General features: G+C 43.6%; 1 protein-coding gene across 3 annotated transcripts in view; it reads left to right on the top strand.

Moving 5' to 3' along the window:
* The window catches only part of ALLC (allantoicase), a 44,679-nt gene that overhangs the window by 12,779 nt on the left and 9,287 nt on the right, over positions 1–22,613 (top strand). For 2 of the 3 annotated variants that reach the window (XM_055253199.2, XM_055253200.2), the window contains exons 2-7: positions 2,059–2,153; positions 3,798–3,848; positions 8,162–8,249; positions 9,559–9,684; positions 11,323–11,402; positions 12,611–12,743. In XM_055253199.2, the coding sequence (XP_055109174.2) occupies positions 2,064–2,153; positions 3,798–3,848; positions 8,162–8,249; positions 9,559–9,684; positions 11,323–11,402; positions 12,611–12,743 (568 nt within the window). In that variant the 5' untranslated portion in view covers positions 2,059–2,063. Of the gene's footprint in view, positions 1–2,058; positions 2,154–3,797; positions 3,849–4,049; positions 4,110–8,161; positions 8,250–9,558; positions 9,685–11,322; positions 11,403–12,610; positions 12,744–22,613 lie in introns of those variants that run through there. The other variant, XM_055253201.2, reaches the window with a different exon arrangement.

Here is a 22,613-nt window from a genome sequence, read left to right as displayed (position 1 = left end):
TCCGGCCAGGCACAGTGGCTCACACCTGTAATCCCAGCACTTTGGGAAGCCAAGGAGGGTGGATCACCTAAGGTCAGGAGTTTGAGACCAGCTTGGCCAACATGGTGAAACCTCATCTCTACTAAAAATACAATAATTATGGCCGGGTGTGGTGGCTCACGCCTGGAATCCCAGCACTTTGGGAGGCCGAGGCAGGTGGATCACGAGGTCAGGAGATGGAGACCATCCTGTCTAACATGGCGAAACCCCGTCTCTACCAAAAATACAAAAAAATTAGCCAGGCGTGGTGGTGGGTGCATGTAATCTCAGTTACTCGGGAGTCCGAGGCAGGAGAATTGCTTGAACCCAGGAGGCGGAGGTTGCAGTGAGCTGAGATCATGCCGCTGCACTCCAGCCTGGGTGACAGAGCAAAACTCCGTCTCAAAAAAAAAAACCCCAAAACAAAAATTAGCCGGGCGTGGTGGCGGGCACCTGTAATCCCAGCTACTTGGGAGGCTGAGGCAGGAGAATCGCTTGAACCTGGGAGGTGGAGTTTGCAGTGAGCTGAGATTGTGCCACTGCACTCTAGCCTGAGCGACACAGGGAGATTCCATATCAAAAATAAATAAATAAAAAAGATAATTCCATGTTCTGGGTCCAGTGGGCAGGTGGACAGGATGCTGCACAGACTGGGTGTGAGGAAGGGGTCTGAAGGTGCCGCCAAGGCTTTTGCTGGAGCTACCAGGAGGATGGGGCTGCTCCTCCCGGAGGTGGGAGGCTGCGATGGGGCAGGCTGAGGGAGAGCCAGAGCTGAGGCTTGGACCTGTCAGCTCTGAGATTTGATTCAACATCCAAGGGGAGATGTTTTGAGTTGGCAGATGGAGATTCATGTCGCAAAGGTGCTATGTGTTTGGGGATAATTGGAGTGTGGATGATCTTAGGAGCCATGACTCTGGTTGACATCACCAGGGGATGAGGGCACAGGAGGAGGAGACTCCAGTGAGCCCAGGGGCTTCAGCACAAAAGAACCAGCAAATCAGGATGTCGGGAGCACCTTCCCGCCCGCAGGTGTTACCAAATCACCCTGGAGGGGCTGTTCCCGTTCATGCTCCTGACCACGGACTATGGCAGTGCCTGTTTGCTTCAAAAAAGTGTCCGTTTCTTAGGCAAAATGGTATTTTAGAATTAATTACATTCCTGTAATTTCAAGGAAGAGCTGGCTTCTCATGTCCATGGACTGTTTGTATTCCTTCTTTTGTGAATGAACATAATTCTTAGTGAGGTGTTTTTGTGTAGTTTTTCTCTTTCCCCATGAGGGGTAGGAAAAAGGGCTAGGAACAAAGATCACCTCTTGGCTTAGGGGTGGGGAGGCCCCGGGGTCAGGCCAGACTCTCCCTGCTTCCCTCACAGTCTCTTTCCATTTCTCCAAGTCTCTGCTTTCTTAACCTTCACATGAGGGTGCTGGGCAGTTGGGCTAAGTCCCATGTTAGGACCCGTCATGGCCGCGTGGCCCCGAATCTCCCTCGCTGGACCCGTCTCTGTGGCTCAGTCTCTGCCGGCTCCAGAGCGTGGCCTGGCCTGCGCGTCAGTGGACGTCTGTTCCCGCGTGGGGTGTTCTTGTGGGCGGGTGGGCTCTGCTGTTCCCCACGTCTAGCCAGGGCCTGCCACCCAGGGTCTCAATACATGTGTTTTGAATGGCTTCAAAGAGTATTAAAAGCAAGTTATTCTCTTCAAAATTAAAATAATCTCTCTCTTTTAAACAATAAAATAAAATTTTGCATTTTGTGGCGATAGGGTTTTTATAGCTAGTGATATTTTATTTTTAAATACTTTAGAAGGAAGCCATGTTCTAATTCCTTCCCCGTTTCAGCGTGTTTAAGCAAAGTCTCTTTTTAGCTCAACCTCATTGAGCAGAGGGCACCTGTCAGGTCCAGTTGACAGTACGTCCAGTTGACAGTACATCCAGTTCTGCCACTGCCTGACTTTTGAACGTCTCAAACCTCAGCATCAGGAGCCTAGACGGGGCCTCATTCGCTCCCACAGCCCCCGAGGTTGACCGAGCTACCCTCTCCCTTCTAGGCAGCATGGCTGATGCTCCCGAGGAGGGAAGAATGACCCGGTTTCTGGACTTCACCCAGCTGACGGACATGGCATCTGAGTCCGTAGGAGGAAAAGTAAGTGGGTCTCTCATGGCCAAACAAGGGTTGAAGGCGTCCGTGCTAAGGGCACAACTCACCAGTGCAGAGAACCTCATGCACGAATCAACAAGAATCAGGCTGAAGGGTTGGCCTGCCCAAGGAGACCCGTTAGCGAGAAAGACTTCCCAAGAATTTATCTTAAATTGGTGACAATTCTCGGCAAGGACAACACTGCCTTAGGTTTTGTGAGTTTCACTAGAGGACAGACTGTGGTCCTCTGCTCTAGATAGGCCAGTGGTCCTCTAGCTCTAGTTAGATCAGAGGTCCTCTCACTTGAGTTAAATTGCTGGTCCTCTGGCTGTGGTTAGATTGGAGGTCCTCTAGCTCAAGTTAAATTGCAGGTCCTCTGGCTCTGGTTAGATTGGCAGTCCTCTAACTCTAGTGTGTAATGAGGGTCACCTGGAGAACTCATTAAACATAATGTGCAGAGGTGCTGGGGTGCAGGCCGCACTCAGAAGCAGTGTGTCTGGTACGGAAAGGGAAGGCCCTGTGCCTGCCCCCAGGAAGCTTACACTCTAGCAGGGAGACAGATGTAAGTCCAGACCAGCCCTGTGACTGGCACAAGGCCAGGGTGCTGGGGGAGCACATGGACTCCAGCCATGAGTAGCCTGGGGGAATTCAGGTGGGAGGGGTGGGGACAGGCCACGGAGTGCTGCTGGAGGCAGCTCGCTGGAGAGCAGCTGGAGGGCAGGGATGAAGTGCAGGGTGGTTGGGGCAGAGGTGTCTGCGAGGAGAGCAAGGGAGCCCACATGCTCCAGGTGGCTCAGTGTTTCAAGAACACGCTGGGCGTTTGTGAGGAGAGTTGGGAGCACGAGTCTGGAGAGGTAGGAGAGGCCCCATGTGCCCTGTGAAGGCTTCTGCTGAGGAGCCACAGAGAGATCCGGAGCAAGGGGGATCCTGACATGTCCACCGACCTGCCATTTGAACCCTGGCACAGGCCAACCCCAGCACATCAGGTCTCCCCTCTGCTCTGCCACTCAAACAGCCAGCAGCTCTGAAATAGCTCGTCCTTCCTGCCTTTTGAACCCCCGGAGTCAGAGCCTGGGGCAGGATGCAGTGACCACGGAGTTCTGGGTTGGGTGGGGTGACCACAGCCTGTTTTGCTCAGGAAAATCTGGTTTCCCTTGTTTTCTGGGTGTACAATTAGTATCATCGACCTTACTCTCAAAATGATCCTGCTTTGGTGGATGAATGACCAGGACAGCCCACCTGCAGGGTGACCTATGGAGGCCCTTGTGGGAGAACACAGAGGCACCAACCGCATATGTAACCCAGAGCACTTTTGGTCATTGCTCTGTTTGTAAAAGTACCACAAAACCTCTGGTTCACGAAAAAAAGAAAGTTGGTTTATTTGCTTCCTGAGTGTAAGAAGTCAGTGCTCTTACCTCCAGATGGTAAAGAGAAACAGAAAAAAGGGTGGGAAGAGAAGATGAAGGAGGAGGCAGGCAATGAAATGGAAGCATTTAAAGGCATCGTGGCTTAACTGCAGATTCTGTCGCTTCCCCTAGGTGATTTCACGTTTTCTTTTTACTTCATCTCATAATGTTTCACTAGGGAATGAAATAAAATGGTTTCAGATTTATGGTTACTTTATCTTTCTTTCTTTCTTTCTTTGTCTAGATTTTATTTGCAACAGATGACTTTTTTGCTCCTGCAGAAAACCTCATAAAGGTATTGTAAATTGGCATTCTGCAGTGTAAAGGGTTGATGTAGAGAAATCTATGCCGTCGTGTTAATTAAAATCTCCCTGTATATTTGGGATGGAGTCATGTGATGTACACCGGCAAATTAGCATACTAGAACGTTAGAAGGACATGCAAATCAGCATGAACTCATGCCAAAACATAGCAGAGACAGGGATCTGAGCAAACACTTCCGGACTGCATTGTTGCATGGGGAAAATTCTGAGGTCCTCAAATACTGCTCTTCCAGGTAAGGTGAATTTCATCATCTATGTTGGGAAGAAAACGGATCTATGTCTTGAATTTTCTGGGAAATGTTTTACCTGCCTAATTATAAAAGTGCAAAACAGCTTATTAAAAAAATAGAGAAAATGCTGACGAACATAGGGAAGAAATGGCGGCCCTGCTGGCGTCCTGCTCCTCTGTTATACCCGGTGTGGAGATGCGAACTCTTGTGCGTGGAGAGAAAAACACAGGTGCACATCGAGCTAATGCCCATGTACAGCATGCATGACTGTGGCTGGGGTGTCCAGGCCCCCACTGTGGGCAGTGGCCGTCTGGTTACCCTAGTGAAGTGGTTGCTCTCTGTCTGGGCAGGACCTGGCTGGGTCCGGAGCCAATGAAGTATGGCCCTGAGAAGGCACCTTACAGTGTTAACTTACCTATTCCCCAGGAGAAAGCAAAAATAAAATGAGAAAGGGAAACATGAATTAACTTTTTCTAGGTCACACAGTTACTAAATGTCAAAGCTCTTGCCATTTTACCACAGGCCCGATCTTTGAAACACTGAAATGCATGCCTCCCTTGACCTAGTTGTTCCACAGATTTATATCATTTGCACAAGTGGGCAAAAAATAGGTAGAAAACATTCATTCTGGTATTGTTTGGAGAAGAGATAACCAACCTAAGTGTTCATTGATTGATAGGGAACTAAAGAAATTATAGCTCTTCCAGATATGGACTACTATGTGGCTACCAGAATGAGGTAGGCCTGGCACTGTGGCTCACACCTGTAATCCCAGCACTTTGGGAGGCCAAGGCAGGAGGAGCACTTGAGCCTAGGAGTTTGGGACCAGCCTGGGCAACAAAGCAAGACTCTGTTTCCGAAAATAAATCCAGGCATGGCTGTGTGTACCCGTAGTCCCTGCTACTCAGAAAGCTGACCTGGGAGGATTGCTTAAGCCCAAGATGCTGAGGCTGCAGTGAGCCGCCATCATGCCACTGCACTCCAGCCTGGGTGACAGAGTAAGACTCTGTCAAAAAAAAAAAAAGCAAGCTCTCCATTCACTGGCAGCAAGAGAGATCCATATTTTATGAGCATGAAACAGAGTTTGAAGGTGCACACATCAAACAGTGAGATGTGATTATCTGTGAAGAGAGAGGTGGGCTTGGAAATGGGATGGGAGAGAGGGTGGGGCACTATTTCTTAGATTTTATACTTGAGCATATATATATACACACACACACATATAAACACATACACACATACATATGTGTATATATACTCACACTATAACATCACGTGAGACACATTTATTTCTTTTTGAGAAAAATAACATTACAGATAAATGTAAAGTTCACCTTTCACCTCCAACTTGAGTGCCAGTCTGCCCCCACCCTTCCCACCATTAACACTGTCGTAGGATGGGAAAATGCTTTAGTCCGCTGGGGCTGCTGAAACAAAATACTGCAGATGGGTGGTGGCTTAAACACAGTGATTTCTCGAAGTTCTGGGGGCTGGAAGTCTGAGACCGAGCCTGAGACAGCGGCAGCTCCAGCGTCTGGTGAGGGCCCTCTTGGGATGGCCGCCTGCCGGTGATACCCTCAGGTGGCAGAGAAGAGAGGGGAAGCAGGCCATCTCCTGCCTCCTCCCGCATAGGCACTCATCCCGTCATGGGGGCTCCACCCTTGTGACCTCATCACCTCTCAAAGTCCTCATCTCTGAATACCATCACTCTGGGGATTAGGCTTCAACATACGAATTTTGGTGGGGGACAAACTTTCAGTCCATTGCAGAGAATTCTTCTAATGTATTTTATACACTTAAATACACATATATTCATAAATATATAAGATATTTTATATTTTAAATTTTATATACATATTTTCACAAAGCACTTAACATTCTGCACACTTTTTTTGGTGGGGGTGGGGCAGGATCTCGCTGTGATCAGGCTATCAGGCTGGGGTGCAGTGGCGCGGTCATGGCTCACTGCAGCCTCAACTTCCTGGGTGCAAGTGATCCTCCTGCCTCACTGGGACTGCAGGCATACTCCACTATGCCCAGTTAATTTTTAAACTTTTTGTAGAGATGAGGTCTCCAGCTCCTGGGCTCAAGCAATCCTCCTGCCTCGGCCTCCCAAATGGCTGGGATTACAGCCACCGTGCCCAGCCCTAAACTTGCTTTTCTCACTGCATGTTTGTGAATTCCACTGGTGCTGATGCGTGTAGACCCAGGCCACCCTCTTAGCTGCTGAATAATAACTGTCCATGTCATCGTGGTCCATTTTATGGCCCCCTTTCCCTGTTGATGCACATTTAGGTTGATGACATTTTGCAGGTATTGAAAACATCCTTGTAAAAGTGTGTGCACATGTGTGGGTTTATCCCTGGGACTGGTCCTTAGTTTCTCTCTCTCTTTTTTTTTTTTTTTTTTTGAGACAGAGTCTTACTCTGTTGTCCAGGCTGGAGTGCAGTGGCGCGATCTCGGCTCACCACAACCTCCACCTCCTAGGTTCAAGTGATTCTCCTGCCTCAGCCTCCCAAGTAGCTGGGACTACAGGCACCCACCACCACGCCCAGCTAATTTTGTATTTTTAGTAGAGGAGGGTTTCACCATGTTGGCCAGGCTGGTCTCGAACTCCTGACCTCAGGTGATCTGCCAGCCTTGGCCTCCCAAAGTGCTGGGATTACAGGTGTGAGCCACTGCACCTGGCTAGTTTTTCTTTTTTTTAGGAACACATCTGTCATCACATGGCATGAGCCAGTTTTACAACAGGGCTGTTTTCCTGCCACTGGTTCAGTAGCGTGTGTCTCCAACTTCCCTCACACCGTTCAGTGTCAGTCCAATCACAACAGCAGCAGTAGCAGCAACACACCTGAAACAATCAACGTACCCCCAAAACTAAATACCAAAAAGTTTGGGGCCTTGGAGGTCTGGGGTTTAAGTGAGAGGTGTACCTCCTTTTCTCCTTCTGGGTTCAGAGCAGAGTTTTGCAATTCCTGATGAGTAATGGAAAGGCTGGAGTGTGTGCTATCTTTAAGATGTGATTTGATTGTAGTAACATTCAAAATACCATCAACTTTCATGTATAATGCTAAATACTGGGCACTTACTATGTGCCAGGCACCTTTAAGGCTGACAACAGCTGGAGGCAGTCAATAGCACGATGGCTATTTGCCTTTGACAGAAGAAGAGCACTGAGGCACAGGAGGGCGGGTACCGTTGGCCACGGGTCCCCTGCCTGGGAGGCTGGGCGGGCTGGCACACCAGGGAGTCTGGCGGGATCCCTGGTTAGTGTCTCATGCATCAGCTCCCATCAGAGCATCCCCCCACCCCGAACCTGCTACTCCTAGTCCCTTCCTCTGCTCCTGCCTGGGGAGCTTCCCTAAGCAGTAACATAAGATCCTCTTTGCACTAATTGATGGAAACAGGGAAAGTATCCCCATGCTGGGCCAGCATAACAATTTCTGAGCATCCACACTATTCGAGGGTCTTTCATGTTGGCTATTCCAACTTCATGACACTCCTGCGAGGAGGCGTGTATTCGCCTCGTTCTGGAAGATGAAGTGCGCTCAGGTGTCTAAGGAGGCTTTGTTGGGCATCAGAGACCATGCGTTTCCTAGGGGGTTGCAGAGTGTGCTGTGCGGGTTCAGCTGGACCCTGAGCATCCAGCCTACTCTTTCTATGACTTTGGATGAATTCCTTATTGAATAGTCTACCGGGCCTGCTTTGAAATCTGACTAGTCTCTCTCACTTTAATACCCATGTAGGTTGCTGTTGGGAATTGCATTTGTGCAGCCCACAGAGTGCCTGGTGATGTGGTTGTACCTGCTGCTATCAGTGGTCAATTCTGTGTGCTGAGGCCCACAAAGAAGTCACATTTCTTTCTCTGAAGATGATAAAAGTGGAGGCATCCCTCAATCTGGAAGTGGCTAGCTGGGCAGGAAGGTGGTGGCAGAGGCTCCTTTAGACCCTGGTTTGCGCCGTTCCTCTGGCACTGTGGGACAGAAGTGGACTTGCTGGAAGCCAGGAGATCACATGAAGGTTAATGATCACCTTGTTGTGTGTCTTTGCCCTAGAGTGACAGCCTGTGCTTTAAAGAGCATGAATATACGGAGTTTGGGAAATGGATGGATGGCTGGGAGACCAGGAGGAAAAGGATTCCAGGTAATAACAACGGCTCGCTGATTGCAGTGCATCTGACACTGCAAAGTTGAAAACGGAGGCTGTTGCAAAGCCAGTGTCCGTTTGGGTCAGCTTTAACATGGGGCCCTGGAATGCTCTGTAATCTTGGATGTCCTTATCTGAACATCAGGCTCTAAGTCAGGAAGGGGCGGTGTGAGCCCCGGTCACTGACGTCCCACCAGGCACAAAGGGTGAGAAGCACTTTGTTGGGAAAATGAAAACCCTGGTGAGGTCTGCGGATGGAAAAAAGAGTGCGTTCTCACTGAGCAACGTGGCAGACGTTAGGCAGCGTGCATCTTCTGGGTCCTTACTACAGTCCTCTGGAGTAGGTCTCTATCCCCATTTAACCGCCATAGAAACAGATTCCTGGCCTCAGCCCAGGGTACACTGCTAGCAAGACAAGCTGGGGACTGGGCCGGGGTCTGCCCTCAACACTGTACCCGCTGTCTTTTACGATTTTATGCAATTTTTATTCATTGCTATTACTCAGTCTCAATCAAAATATACCTTTTGAAGTTGAAGAAAAGCAAACAAATCCAGGCATTAGGTTGATAATTGGATTTTTACTTGCCACTATCTCAAGTATTACAGAAATATTTGATATTTCTAGTTTTCTAACTTTCTACAGTACTTGAGGCAGTATTCGTTTCTAACAAATCTGGACATTTTAAGGTGAGTTTCTATCTGGCAGCAAATGACCAAGAGCTCCATAGGGGCCGACGTGGCTTCAAGATTCTGAAGGCTTTGGTAGACGCAGCAGGTGTCTGACCAGTGGTGGGGCTGGAGGCTGGAGGGTGCTGTGGCAGTTCCTGAGCTTGAGAGGACAGTGAACACAGTGTCTGCAGGAGAACCAGCTCTGCTTACTACCTGCTGAGCTTGGTGAGGTGCTTTCTACATCGCACACTCAGTCTAAGCTTTATGGAAGCTAATGGCATCCCTAATTTACAGTTGAGAAAATGAGATTCTCTACTGAAAGAGGTAAATAATTTGCCAAGGACAGTCATAGGAAATGATCCATTTGGAACCAGAATCAGGTCTTCCTGGATCCCAGCCTGTGCATTTTCTGTTCTGGTTAGAACTGAGGATTTCTGTTGGGGAATGGTGGTCATACGTGGCCAGGTTATGAGAGATCCTACAGTCATATTAGCTAAGAACCACCCCGACCAGTTTTTTCTGTGATGGATGGAAGGGGCCCCCGCTGTGGGTCAGGTGCGTGTGGGGTGCACTGCCTCGCATGCAGCATCTGCTGTGTCGGCCCTAACGAGGCTGCTCTTGTCCTCTGTGTTGGCAGGTCACGACTGGTGCGTCCTCAGGCTGGGGATCCAAGGAGTCATCTGGGGCTTCGACGTGGACGTTTCTTACTTCACTGGAGATTACCCTCCTCGAATGTCCATTCAAGCAGCAAACTTGGAAGAAGGTGCGTTAGGAACCACTGTCCCCAAAATGAGAATTATGGGTCACATGGCTCCTCTGGCCAGCCACACCCCCACAACTGCTCACTTTCCGTACCACCCAGACAGCTTCAGAAACTTGACTAAGGCTACTTTGCTGTAACGGGGCTGTAGGACTAGGACTCCTAGTAGAGCACTCTGTGGGTTGTGATTTGTGGCTTAACAGTGTTAACAGCAGATACAGATTTCATCATTCCCATGGTCCTTCAGCTTCACGCAGAGGCAGGCCATCATCCCTGGAACGTGGTTGAGCAGGTTGCTGGGTGGGCGGGAGGGAGTGGGTTGTGCCTCAGATGACCCAGTTGATGTGGAGCCAGGTCTGGGACAGCTGTGGAGTGAGCAGCACCAGCCCTGCTTTGGGCTGTCCCAGTATGTGTGATGGGGCAGCTGCTATGGCATTTTTGGCAAGGGTTCCTATCTGCATCTTGGAATGCTGGACCCATGAATCCCGCAGGCTCTATAAATGAGACATATTCTGTGAAAGGGCCATATACACAGAGCAGACCCCAGGTGCCGAAGAAGCCAAGAAACCAAAGAAAGAGGCCGACAAATCGGGTTTGTTGGTAACGGGTATTTTATTGGGGGAACTTACGGACAGAAGCGTCGCCTTGGGCAGCAGCAAGATGGGTAAATCTCTGCACTGTTACTGCCTGGACTCAGGGCTCGCATGCCGTAGGGAAAGGGTCTGCGTGCTTCAGTGGGACAACTGAAGGCAGCCTCCAGAACAGGGAAGAGGGCTGTGTGCGTCAGAGCCTCTAGTTTGTGCGATAACATCAAGGTTGACATGTTCTGGACTAAGGACAGTAAATCAAGTTGGAATCAGGACGTGTTCACAGGATTGAGGCTAATCAGACATTGACATGGCAGATTCGCATCCAAGATGGAGTCATTTTTTCTCCACAGACTTGTATTTTTATTACTTTGATATCATCTGATGTTGACTTTAGCATTAATTTTTAAAAAATATGTACAATTATGTATGTGTTTATACATGTACTTAAGGAAGATAAGTCAATGTGGGTTGGCAAGTTTACACTGAACGTGCTATGTGCACAGTACTACATGGGGTTCTGTGGACATGAACAGGCCCTGCTCCCTGAAGACGGCTGGGGCACCTGAACAGGAAATAATGCTACGAGAGATGCTACTCTAAAAGCGGAAATGACCAATGACAAACGAGTAAGGTTGTTTCGGCAAGCCCCTCAATTGCCCATGAGTGCTTCTATTTCTGAATTGCCCCAGTATCAATTCTAAGGATGCCACTGGGAGAGTGGTGTTTCTGGAATTGACCTTGTAATAGTCCAACTTTGAAAACTCTAGTGATGTGATAAACTTGTTGAAGTTTGAGCTAACTTGCAGATGACATTTACTATTTGAAAAGCAAATGTAATATCAAACATCTTGTACTATTTTTTGAAATGACTGTTAATATATTAAATATTGAGGAACTTCAACAAGTGTGTCTATTACTTTGATCATTTGATACTTTGAAATATCTTTAGTGTTATTTGCAAAGCGAGAATTACCATACAAACCACTAAGAGAGTAGATTCCCTTTGATTTTGAACCCTAATCTTAATCCTGAATGGTCATTCCAACTACAGATAAACTACCAGAAATCCCAGAAAGAGGAATCAGGACAGGAGCTGCAGCCACTCCCGAGGAGTTTGAAGCCATTGCTGAGGTACATCTCCCCCAAATGAATTGGGTCTTGTCACCAATTATTAGGAAAGTAGGGAAACTGCTCTGCACACCTGGCGATTCTTTGGGACACCCAGCCCTGGTGCTCCCCACATCATTTGCTTACCCACTGTGGCCTTACAAACGTCTCAGTGGTTCGTTCAACCTGGGAAGAGTGAGCATCATGGCCCAAAGGCTTCTCAAAGTGTTCCACTATGACCCACCTGTAAATGGCTGCTGGCCCCGATAAGCACACATACGGAAACTGATAGTAAGCGTTTAAACACTTTTTATACCAACTTGATGTAACTTGAAGTAACTTTTGTGTGTGGAGAATTTAATAAAAGAAATAGTTGGGGGGAAAAATAAACAGGGCTTGTGTTTTGGTACATTCTTTTTTTTTTAATTTTATTTAGTAATAATTTGTATTGATTTTACAGAAATGTTGATCCATAACAGACAGGAAAGTAAACAACAGCAACAGTAAACAGGGCCGTTAGTTTGAGAAGGGGCTAACCTAGAGAAACTGGTTGCAAGGTTCAGGCCAACAGATTTCCCCAGATGTCATGGTGCAGGGCAGTAGCCTTGGTTTTTATTTGAGTGTTCACCTCACCACACCTCAAGGTGAAGACATTTGGAGGGGTCTGAGATCTTGTCCTTCATTTGCAAGCCTCTGCCACCATCGCCCACTGGCTATTTTGATCAGTGAAAACAAAACAGGCCTTTATTCTGTTTTTTATTAAACGTGGGGCTTGATATGTACTATTTTTATTAAAGTGTTTCATTAGGTATTCATCATTATTTATTTATTTGTTTATTTTTTGGGACAGAGGCTCGCTCTGTCGGAGTGCAATGGCGTCATCTCGGCTCACTGCAAGCTCCACCTCCCGGGTTCATGCCATTCTGCTGCCTCAGCCTCCCAAGTAGCTGGGACTACAGGCGCCCGCCACCACGCCCGGCTAATTTTTTGTATTTTTAGTACAGATGGGGTTTCATCATGTTAGCCAGGATGGTCTCGATCTCCTGACCTTGTGATCTGCCCACCTCAGCCTCCCAAAGTGCTGGGATTACAGGCGTGAACCACTGCACCCGGCATCCATCATTAATTTTTATTCCAAAGTATCTCCACACCTTAAGTGCCACAGAGGCAATAGAATGACAGAATTTATTGTTTTCAAGAGCAATTGCTGACATTTCTATATTTATTGCTAGCTAAAATCTGACGACTGGAGTTACTTGGTTCCCATGACAGAGCTTAAGCCAGGAAACCCTGCATCCGGCCACAACCATTTTCTTGTCAATTCCCAGCAGAGATGGACTCACATCAGACTCAACATTTTCCCAGGTAATCGTGACATGCACTTATCTCCAGTTCCATGGCTTCTTTGTTTTATGTTGATATGTTTATAAAATATAAAATGACTTGTTCTTTCCCTCTTGGTAATTGATCTCTCTAGCATTTCAGGATTGTAATTTCCCCTTTTTATGCTCTAGAAAATTCTTGTTTTAATCCACACATCAATAGGTGGTTATTGAAAAATTATCAAGTAAATTAGGATGTGTAATTAGTAAGTTGTATTAGGTTAGATAGATCCTAATATCCTAGATTTCACAAGTATGTTATATTAGCAGCTGAAGTGGTATGTACAAATGACTCATTTTATTTTTTAATAGCTTTATTGTGATATAATTAACATGCAGTTCACCCATTTGAAGTGTACAATCAATGATGTATAGCATATGCATAGACACGTGCAACCATCACCATACCTTTAGAACATTTTTATCACCTCAAAAAGAACCCCCATATCCTTTAGCTATCATCCCTCATCTTCCCTATCCCAAAGCAACCACTAATTTACTTTCTGTCTTGATAGTTTTGACAATTTTGGACATTTCATATAAGTAGGAATTAAATAATATTGGTCTTTTGTGTCTGACTTCTTCCACTTAGTATAATGTTTTCAAGATTCACCCATGTTGTAACATGTATTAACACTTTATTTCCTTTTGTGTAAGCCTAATACAGGTTGAGCATCTCAAATCTGAAAGCCCCAAAATTTGAAATGTTCCAAAATCCAAAACTTTTTAAGTGCTGACACGATGCTCAAAGGAAATGCTCACTGGAATATTTCAGATTTTGGATTTGGGACACTCTACCAGTAAGTGTCATACAAATATTTAAAAAAGCTGAAATCCAAACACTTCTGGTCTCAAGCATTTCAGATAAGGGATACTCAACCGCTACCACATTTTGTTTACCCATTCATTAGTTGACAGACACTTGTTTCCATCTGCTGGCTATTTTGAACAATGCTGCTGTAAACATTTGTGTACAAGATTTTGTGTGGATATATGCTTTCTTTTGTTGTGTGTATGCCTAAGATTGCACTTTCTGGGTCATATGAGAACTCTGTGTTTAACTGTTTGAAGAATTACTGGGCTTTTCCGAAAGTGCTGCACTATTTTACATTCTTACCAGCCACATAAAGGAGTGCTGATTTCTCCCTATCTTTCCCAACACTCTCTGTCTTACTTTTTGTTTATAGTCATCCTAGTGGATGTGAGGTGGTGTCTCATTGTGGTTTTGATGTGCATTTCCCTGATGACTAATGAGGAGAAACATCTTTTCATATGTTTATTGGCTATTTGTATGTTTTATTTGGAAAAATTTCTCTTCAGATCTCTATTCACGTGTCTTAAACAAATTTCAACAGGGTTTTGAGGGAACAGGTGGTGTTTGGTTACATGGATAAGTTCTTTAGTGGTGATTTCTGAGATTTTGGTGCACCCACCACCAGAGCAGTGTACACCGTAACCAATGTGTAGTATTTTATCCCTCACCCCCCAACCCTGCTCCCATTGTATCATTCTTATGTCTTTGCATCCTAATAGCTTAGCTCCCACTTATAACTGAGAACATATGATGTTTGGTTTTCCATTCCTGAACTACTTCATTTAGAATAATGGTCTCAAACTCCAACCAGGTTGCTGTGAATGCCATTATTTCATTCCTTTTTATGGCTGCATAGTATTCCATGGTATATGTACATATACCACATTTTTAAAAAAAATATTTCAATTATGGGTACATAGTAGGTATATATATATATTTATGGGGTACATGAAATATTTTAATACAGGCATGCAATGCATAATAACCACATCATGGAGAATGGGGTATCCATCCCCAATCCATTGTGTATATATGCCACTTTAAAATCTATTCCTCCATTAATGGGCACTTAGTTTGATTTCATATTTTGGCTGTGACATTGTAAACAGTGTCACAGTAAACTTGGAAGTGCAGATATCTCTTCAATATATTGATTTACTTTCTTTTGGATATATACACAGTAGTGAGATTGCTGGATGAATCTATTGTTGTTCTATTTTTTAGTTTTTTTGAGGAGTTTTCATAGTTTTCCATAGTGAGTGTACTAATTTACATTCTCACCGATGGTGTACATGGGCTTCACTTTCTCCACATCCTCGCTAGCATCCACTATTCCCCCTGTCTTTTTAAATAAAAGCTGTATTACTCTGCTCTCATGTTGCTATAAAGATACTACCTGAGACTGGGTAACTTACAAACAAAAGAGATTTAATTGACTCACAGTTCTACATGACTGGGGAGGCCTCAGGAAACTTACAATCATGGCAGAAAGAGAAGGCAAAGCAAGGCATGTCTCACATGGCAGCAGGATAGAGAGAGAGAGAGAGAGAGACAGAGACAACAGACAGAGAGAGACAGAGAAAGGGGGAAGAGCCACTTTTAAACATCAGATCTCATGAGAACTCCCTATCACAAGAACAGCATGGGGAAAACCACCCCATCATCCAGTCGTCTCTAACCAGGTCCCTCCCTCGACATGTGGGGATTACAATTAGAGATGAGGTTTGAGTGGGGATACAGAACCAGACCGTATCAAAAGCCATTTCAACTGAGGTGGGATGACATTTCATTGTGGTTTTGAGTTGCATTTTTCTGATGATTAGAGATGTTGAGCACTTAAAAAATATACCTGTTGTCCATTTGTATGCCTTCTTTTGAGAAATATCTATTCAGATCTTTTGCCCATTTATAAATTAATTTTTTTTTGCTACTGAGTTGTTAGCTATTGAGTTGTCCTTATATATTCTTGTTATTAATCCCTTGTTAGGTGGATAGTTTGCAAATATATTTTTTTCCCATTCTGTGGCTTGTCACTTCACTTTGTTATTTCCTTTGCTGTACAGCAGCCTTTTAGCTTGATGTAATCCTATTTGTCTGTTTTTCCGGCTGTTGCCTGTGCTTTTGAGGTCTTACACACAAATCTTTGCCAAGACCAATGTCCTAGAGCATTTTCCCAATGTTTTCTTCTGGAATTTTCATGGTTTTAGGTCTTAGATTTAAGTTTTTCATCCATTTTGATTTTATATTGCGTAAGGTGAGAGATAAGGGTCTGGTTTCATTCTTCTGCATGCAGTTATCTAGTTTCCCCAGCACCATTTACTGAAGAGACTGTTCCCCATTGCATGTTCTTGGTGCCTTTGTTGAAAATGAGTTGGCTGTAAATGTGTGGATTTATATCTGGGTTCTCTATTATGTGTCTGTTTTTATGCCATTACCATGCTGATTTGGTTATATAGCTTCATAGTACATTTTGAAGTCAGGCAGTGTGATGCCTTCAGCTTTGTTCTTTTTGCTTTGGTTATTCAGGGTCTTTCATTTAAATTTTACTTTTAAAAAATATTTCTGAGAAGAATGTCGTTGGTATTTTAATAGGGTTTGAATTGAATCTGTAAATTACTTTGGATAGTATTGTCATTTTAACAATATTAATTCTTTCAATCTAGGAGCACAGAACATCTTTCCATTTTTTCTGTGTCCTCTTCAATATATTTCATCAGTGTTTTATAGTTTTCCTTGTATAGCTTTTTCACTTCTTAGGATAAATGGATTCCTCAGTATTTTATAGTTTTTGTAGCTATTGTATATGCGATTGCCTTCTTGTTTTATTTTGTAGATTGTTCACTGTTGGTGTATATAAATGCTACTGATTTTTGTACATTGCATTTGTATCCTGAAAATCTACTGAATTAGTTTATCAGTTCTAACAGTTTTTAGGTGGAGTCTAGGTCTTTCTAAGTATAAGATCATGTTGTCTGTGAAGAAGGAGAACTTGACTTCTTTCTTTTCAATTTGGATGCCATTTGTTTCTCTTGCATAATTGCCCAGCCAGACTTCCAACATTATGTTAATAAAAGTGGTGAAAGTGGGCATCCTTGTCTTGGTCCAGATCTTAGAGAAAAGGCTTTCATTTTTTGTCCATTAAGTATGATGTTACCTGTGGGTTTGTCATTTGTGGCTTTTGTTATTTTGAGGTAGTTTTTTTTCTATACCCAATTTATTGAGGGGTTTTTTTTTTATCATGAAGTGATGTTGAATTTTATCAAATGCTTTCCAGCATTTATTGAAATCATCATATGGTTTTTGTTCTTGGTTCAGTTAGTAATGTATCATGTTTATTGATTCATGTATGTTGAGCCATCCTTGCCTTCCTGGAATGAATTCCACTTGATCATGGTGAGTGACCTGCTTATTGTGTTGTTAAATTCAGTTTGCTGGTATTTTGTTGAGGATTTTTGCATCTATGTCCATCAGTGATATTAACCTGTAGTTTTCTTTTTTTGTTGTCTTTGTCTGGTTTTGGTATCAGGGTAATACTGGCCTTGTAGAATGAGTTTGGAAGTATTCCTTCTGCTTCAATTTTCTTGAAGAGTTTGAGCAAAATTGGTATTAGTTATTCCTTTTATGTTTGGTAGAATTCAGCAGTGAAGCTATTAGGTCCTGGAATTCTCTTTGATGGGAGACTTTTTAAATTTCAGCTTTGATCTCATCATTCATTATTGGTTTATTAGGGTTTTCTGTTTCTTCATGGTTCAATCTTGGTAGATTGTATGTGTCCAGAAACGTATCTATTTCTTCTAGGTTTTCCAATTTGTTGGTATGTAGTTGTTCATAATAGTCTCTAATTAATCTTTGTAATTATGTGGTCACATTTCCTTTTGGCTGAGTACAGTGGACTTTATTGATGGTATGTGACAGGATGTGGCTCCCTGGGCCCCTCTCTCTTCAGGGGGCCTGGCATGAAAACTGTGTTGGGGGAGATTCTCAGTATAGTGGGAGAGTGAGTGTGGCAGGGACTCCCTAGCAGCTGAGAACCTCTCTAATCCTCTTGTGCTCTTGCTGGGGCTGGTGGTCCAGGGTCTCTTACTCTTTAGAGGCCATGTGGACCATGAGGTCCACTACCCTGTTGCCAAATTCATTGTCATACCAGGAAATAAGCTTGACAAAGTGGTCATTGCAGGCAATGCCAGCCCCAGCATCAAAAGTGGAAGAGTGAATGTCTGTTAAAGTCAGAGGAGACAACCTGGCACTCACTATAGCCCAAGATGCCCTTGAGGGGGCCCACCAATGCCTGCTTCACCGCCTTTTTGATGGTATCATATTTGTCAGGTTTCTTCAGCTGGTGAGTCAGGTCCAAAATGACACAGAGGTGGGGATATGGAACACCATGCTAGTGAGCTTCCATTCAGCTTGGGGATGACCTTTCCAACAGCTTTGGCAGTGCCAGTAGATGCAGAGATGATGTTCTGTAGAGCCCTGTGGCCATCCTGCCAAAGTTTCCAAGAAGGGGCACCCGTGGTCTTCTGAGTGGTAGTGATTGCATAGGCTGTGGTCATGAGTCCCTCCATAGTGCCAAAGTTGTCATGGATGACCTTGGCCAGAAGGGCTAAGCAGTAGGTGGTGTATGAGGCACTACTAAGGATCTTGAGGTTGTTTTCATACTTCTCATGATTCACACCCCACATAAACATAAGGGGCATCAGCAGAGGGGGCAGAGATGATGGCTCTTTTGGCTTACCCCTCTAGGTGAGCCCCAGCCTTCTCCATGGTAATGGAGATTCTAGTGGACTCAACAACATAATAAGCACTGCTGTCATTTCACCTGATTTTGGGGAGGATCTTGCTCCTGGAAGATAATGATGCGATTTCCACTGATGTCAGGTTTCTCATTCTGAGCCTTGATGATGTTGTGGAACTTGCCATGGGTGGAAGCCTACTAGAACATGTAGACCAGGTAGTTGAGGTCAATGAAGGCATCATTGATGATGACAATATCCACTTTGTCAGAGCTAAAAGCAGCCTTGGTGGCCAGGTGCTTAATATGGCCAAATTTGTTTACTCTGGCCTTCATTTTCACCTTGTTGCCTCAGGGACATGGTTGGCACTGCATAAGAATATGCAGGTGTCTGTCAAATGGAAAAGAGAAGAGAGCCAGTCTCATTTTTTATGTATCCTTTTCTATTTCTGATTTTTTGGGGTCTTTTCTCTTTGTAATTAGTCTAGCTAAAGGTTCATTACTTTTGTTTCTTTAAAAAAACCAAGTTTTTTGTTTTGTTGTTCCTCTGTATTATTTTAGTCACCATTTATTTATCCTCTGATCTTTATTTTTTTCTTCTACTAGCAATTTTGGGATTGGTTTATACTTGCTTTTCTAGTTTATTGAGCTGCATTGTTAGATTAATTTGAAGTCTTTCTACTTCTTTGGTATAGGTATTTATTGCTATAAACTTCCCTCTTAGTACTGCCTTTGTTGTATCCCATATATTTTTGTATGTTGTATTTCCATTTTCATTTGTTTCAAGCAGTTTTAAAATTTCCTTCTTAATTACTGACCCATTTGTTGTTCCGGAGCATGTTGTTTAATTTACATGTGTTTGTGTATTTTCCAACGTTTCTCTTATTATTGATTTCTAGTTTTATTCCATTATAGTCAGAAAAGATACTTGATATGATTTCTACTTTTTTGAATTTGTTTAGACTTGTTTTATGGCCCAAGACATGGCCTATTCTAGAGAATGTTCCATGTGCTGATGAAAAGAATGTATATTCTGCAGCAGTTGGGTAAAATGTTCTGTAATGTCAGTTAGGTCCATTAGATCTAGTGTGTAGTTCAACTTCACTATTTCTTTGTTGATTTTCTGTCTAGATGATTTGTCCATTACTGAAAGTGAGGTGTTGAAGTCCCCTACTATTATTGTACTGCAGTCTATTTATCCCTTTAGATCTATTAATGTTTGCTTTATATAAGACTTGAAAGCTCTGGTGTTGGACACATAGATATTCGTAATTGACCCATTTATCATTACACAGTGTCTTGTCTTTTTTTTTTAATGGTCTTTGATTTGTAGTCTATTTTATCTGATATAAGTGTAGCTACTGCAGCTCTTTTTGGTCTTTGGTTGAATGAGATATCTTTTTCCATCCTTTCACTGTCAGCCTATTTGTGTCTTTATAGGTCAAGCGGGTTTCTTGTAGGCAGCATGTAGTTGGGTCTTGTTTCTTAGTCCATTAAGCAACAGTACGCCTTTATTTGGAACATTGAGTTCATTTACATTCAGTATTGTCATCAGTAAGTAAGAGCTTACTGTCATTTTGTTGCTTGTTTTCTGATCCCCTCCCTTTCCCTTCCCTCCTCTTCCCTCCTTCCCCACCTCCCCTCCCCTCCCCTTCCTTTCCTTTCCTTTTCTTTCTTTCTGCCTTAGTGGTTAACTAATTTTCTCTGATAGTATGTTTTAATTGACTTTTATTTTTAGCAAATCTATTATAGGTTTTTGCATTGTGGTTACCATGAGGCTTACAAAAACATCTTATAGATATAACAAGTTATTTTAAAGAGATGCCAACTCATCTTAGATCACAAAGAAAAAAATAGAAATAAAGAAAAACTAAAAAAAAACTCTGCATTTTTAACTTTATCCCTCCTCCCACATTTTGACTTCATGTTGTCTCAATTTGCATGTTTTTATGTTGCCTATCTTTTAACACCTGTTAAAGATATCAACAAAAAATTATTATTTTTGATAGATTTGTCTTTTGGACTTCATACTAGAGTTATGAGTGAATTACACACTATAATTACAGTGTTGGAGTATTCTTGAGTTCGTTAATGCACTTAATTTTACTAGTGGGTTTTATAAATTCACGTTTTCTTTTTGCACATTAGTTTTTTTTTTTTTCAAACTGAAGAACTTTAGCATTTCATTTAAGACTGGTGGTGGTGAATTCTCTCAGCTCGTTTATCCAGGAAAGATTTTCTCCCTCTTTCATATTTGAAAGATAGCTTTTCTGGATACAATATTCTTGGATGGCAGTAGTTTTTTCTTTCAGCACTTTAAAATGTCATCCCACTTCTTGTCCTGTATGGTTATCACTGAGAAGTCTGTTGTCAGATGAATTGAAGCTCCTTTATGTTATTTGCTTCTTTTCTCTTGCTGCTTTTAGGATTTTTTTATCCTTCACCTTTTTTTTTTTCTTGAGACAGGGTTTCACTTTGTCACCCAGGCTGGAGTCCAATGGTACAATCACAGGTCACTGCAGCTTCAACCTCCTTTGGCTCAGATGATCCTCCCACATCAGCATCCCAAGTAGCTGGGACCACTGGTGCGTACCACCATGCCTGGATAATTTTTGTATTTTTTTTTTTTTTGTAGAAATGGGCTTTTACCATGTTGCCTAGGCTGGTCTCAAAATCCTGGGCTCAAGCAATCCAGCCACTTTGACCTCCCAAAGTGCTGGAATTACAGGCATGAGCCATCATACCCAGCCTGTCCTTGACCTTTAGGATTTTTTATACACCTTGGAGTAGTCTTATTTGCATACAATCCATTTGGTATTTTCTGACCTTTCTGTACCAGGATATTTATGTCTTTACCAAGTTTTGAAAAGTTTTCTGTTATTTCTTTGAATAAGCTTTCTACCCCTTGCTCTTGCTCAACTCCCTCCTCAACACCAATAATTCTTAGATTTGGTCTTTTGAGGTAATTTTTTGTATCTTGTAAGCAATCTTTATTCCTTTTCATTTTTTTCTCCTCTGTGTATTTTTAAATAGCCCATTTTTGAGCTCACTGATTGTTTCCTCTGCTTGCTTCATTCTATTCTTAAGAGCCTCTAAAGAATTTTTTGGTTCAGCAAATATATTTTTTCATTCAAAGGTATCTGTTTGATTTTAAAAATTATTTAAATCCCTGTTAAATTTCTCTGATAAACTTCTAAGCTGCTTTTGTGTGTTATCTTTGAGGTCACTGAGTTTCCTTAAAACTGCTATTTTGAATTATTGATCACAGAGTTCATACATCACTGTCTTATTATGATCAGTCACTGGTTCCTTGCTTTGTCCATTTGGGGATGTCATAGTTCTTTGCTGTTGTTTGTTATGGGTATACATCTATGCCTGTGCATTGAAGCATTAGTTATTTATTCCAGTCTTTTCTTCCTGGTTTGTTTCAGTTTTTGTTGAATATATTTGCTTAGATGTAGGGAGTGTCCAATATTTTAGCTTCCCTGGGCCACACTGGAAGAAGAAGAATTGTCTTGGGCCACACATAAAATACACTAACACTAAGGATAGCTGATGAGCCAAAAAAATTTTGCAAAACAATCTCATACTGCTTTAAGAAAGTTTATGGATTTGTGTTGTGCCACATTCAAAGCCACCATGGGCCTCATAAGACCCACTGCCCATGTGTTGGACAAGCTTAGCTTAGAGAATCTTTATAAATTTCCTGTGATTTTATTTCCTGCTAGGTAGCTGCCTACTTTTCAGCACTAGATGGCACCTTAAGCCCAGGATTGCCTCATTTGTAGCAAGCAATCAAATTACTGCCCATCAGAATAGGGGAGGTCCCAGGGAGCATATTCTAGTGGTGTGGGAAGGTTAGCTAGGTATTTGTCTCCAGGGCACCTGTGGAACAAACCTCTTACAACACCGTGTTGCTGAGTAGCAGCTCTGATTTGGTGTTTCCTCTGGCTGAGTTACAGGGTTTGCAGGGCTGGAGATGTCTCACCCTCAGTGTGAAGCCTCCACCTTATGGATCATGAGAATGGGTCACTGTGGCCCCAGTATCTCAGTGGCCATGCCTAAGGTAGGACCCTGTCTCATGAGTCAGGGCTGGGTCAAATAAAGGAGCCCCCGCCTCTCAACCACACTCGCCCGGGACTGAGCCTCAGCAACAGGCATACAGGTGCAGAATGAGAAGCCCTGATGTCCTGCCTCTCCCGGGAAGACAGCCCTGCAACCATGGGCTGCACTCGTTTGCGGTCTCCGCTTTGCTGATCTGGGAGAGGGTGTGAAGGTGGGGTCTTGGTTCAAATACCGCAGACTGT

Source organism: Symphalangus syndactylus, chromosome 18, assembly GCF_028878055.3.
Source record: "Symphalangus syndactylus isolate Jambi chromosome 18, NHGRI_mSymSyn1-v2.1_pri, whole genome shotgun sequence".
NCBI lineage: Eukaryota > Metazoa > Chordata > Mammalia > Primates > Hylobatidae > Symphalangus > Symphalangus syndactylus.
The sequence above is the reverse complement of the archived record's forward strand: the minus strand, read 5'-3'. Positions and strand labels throughout refer to the sequence as shown.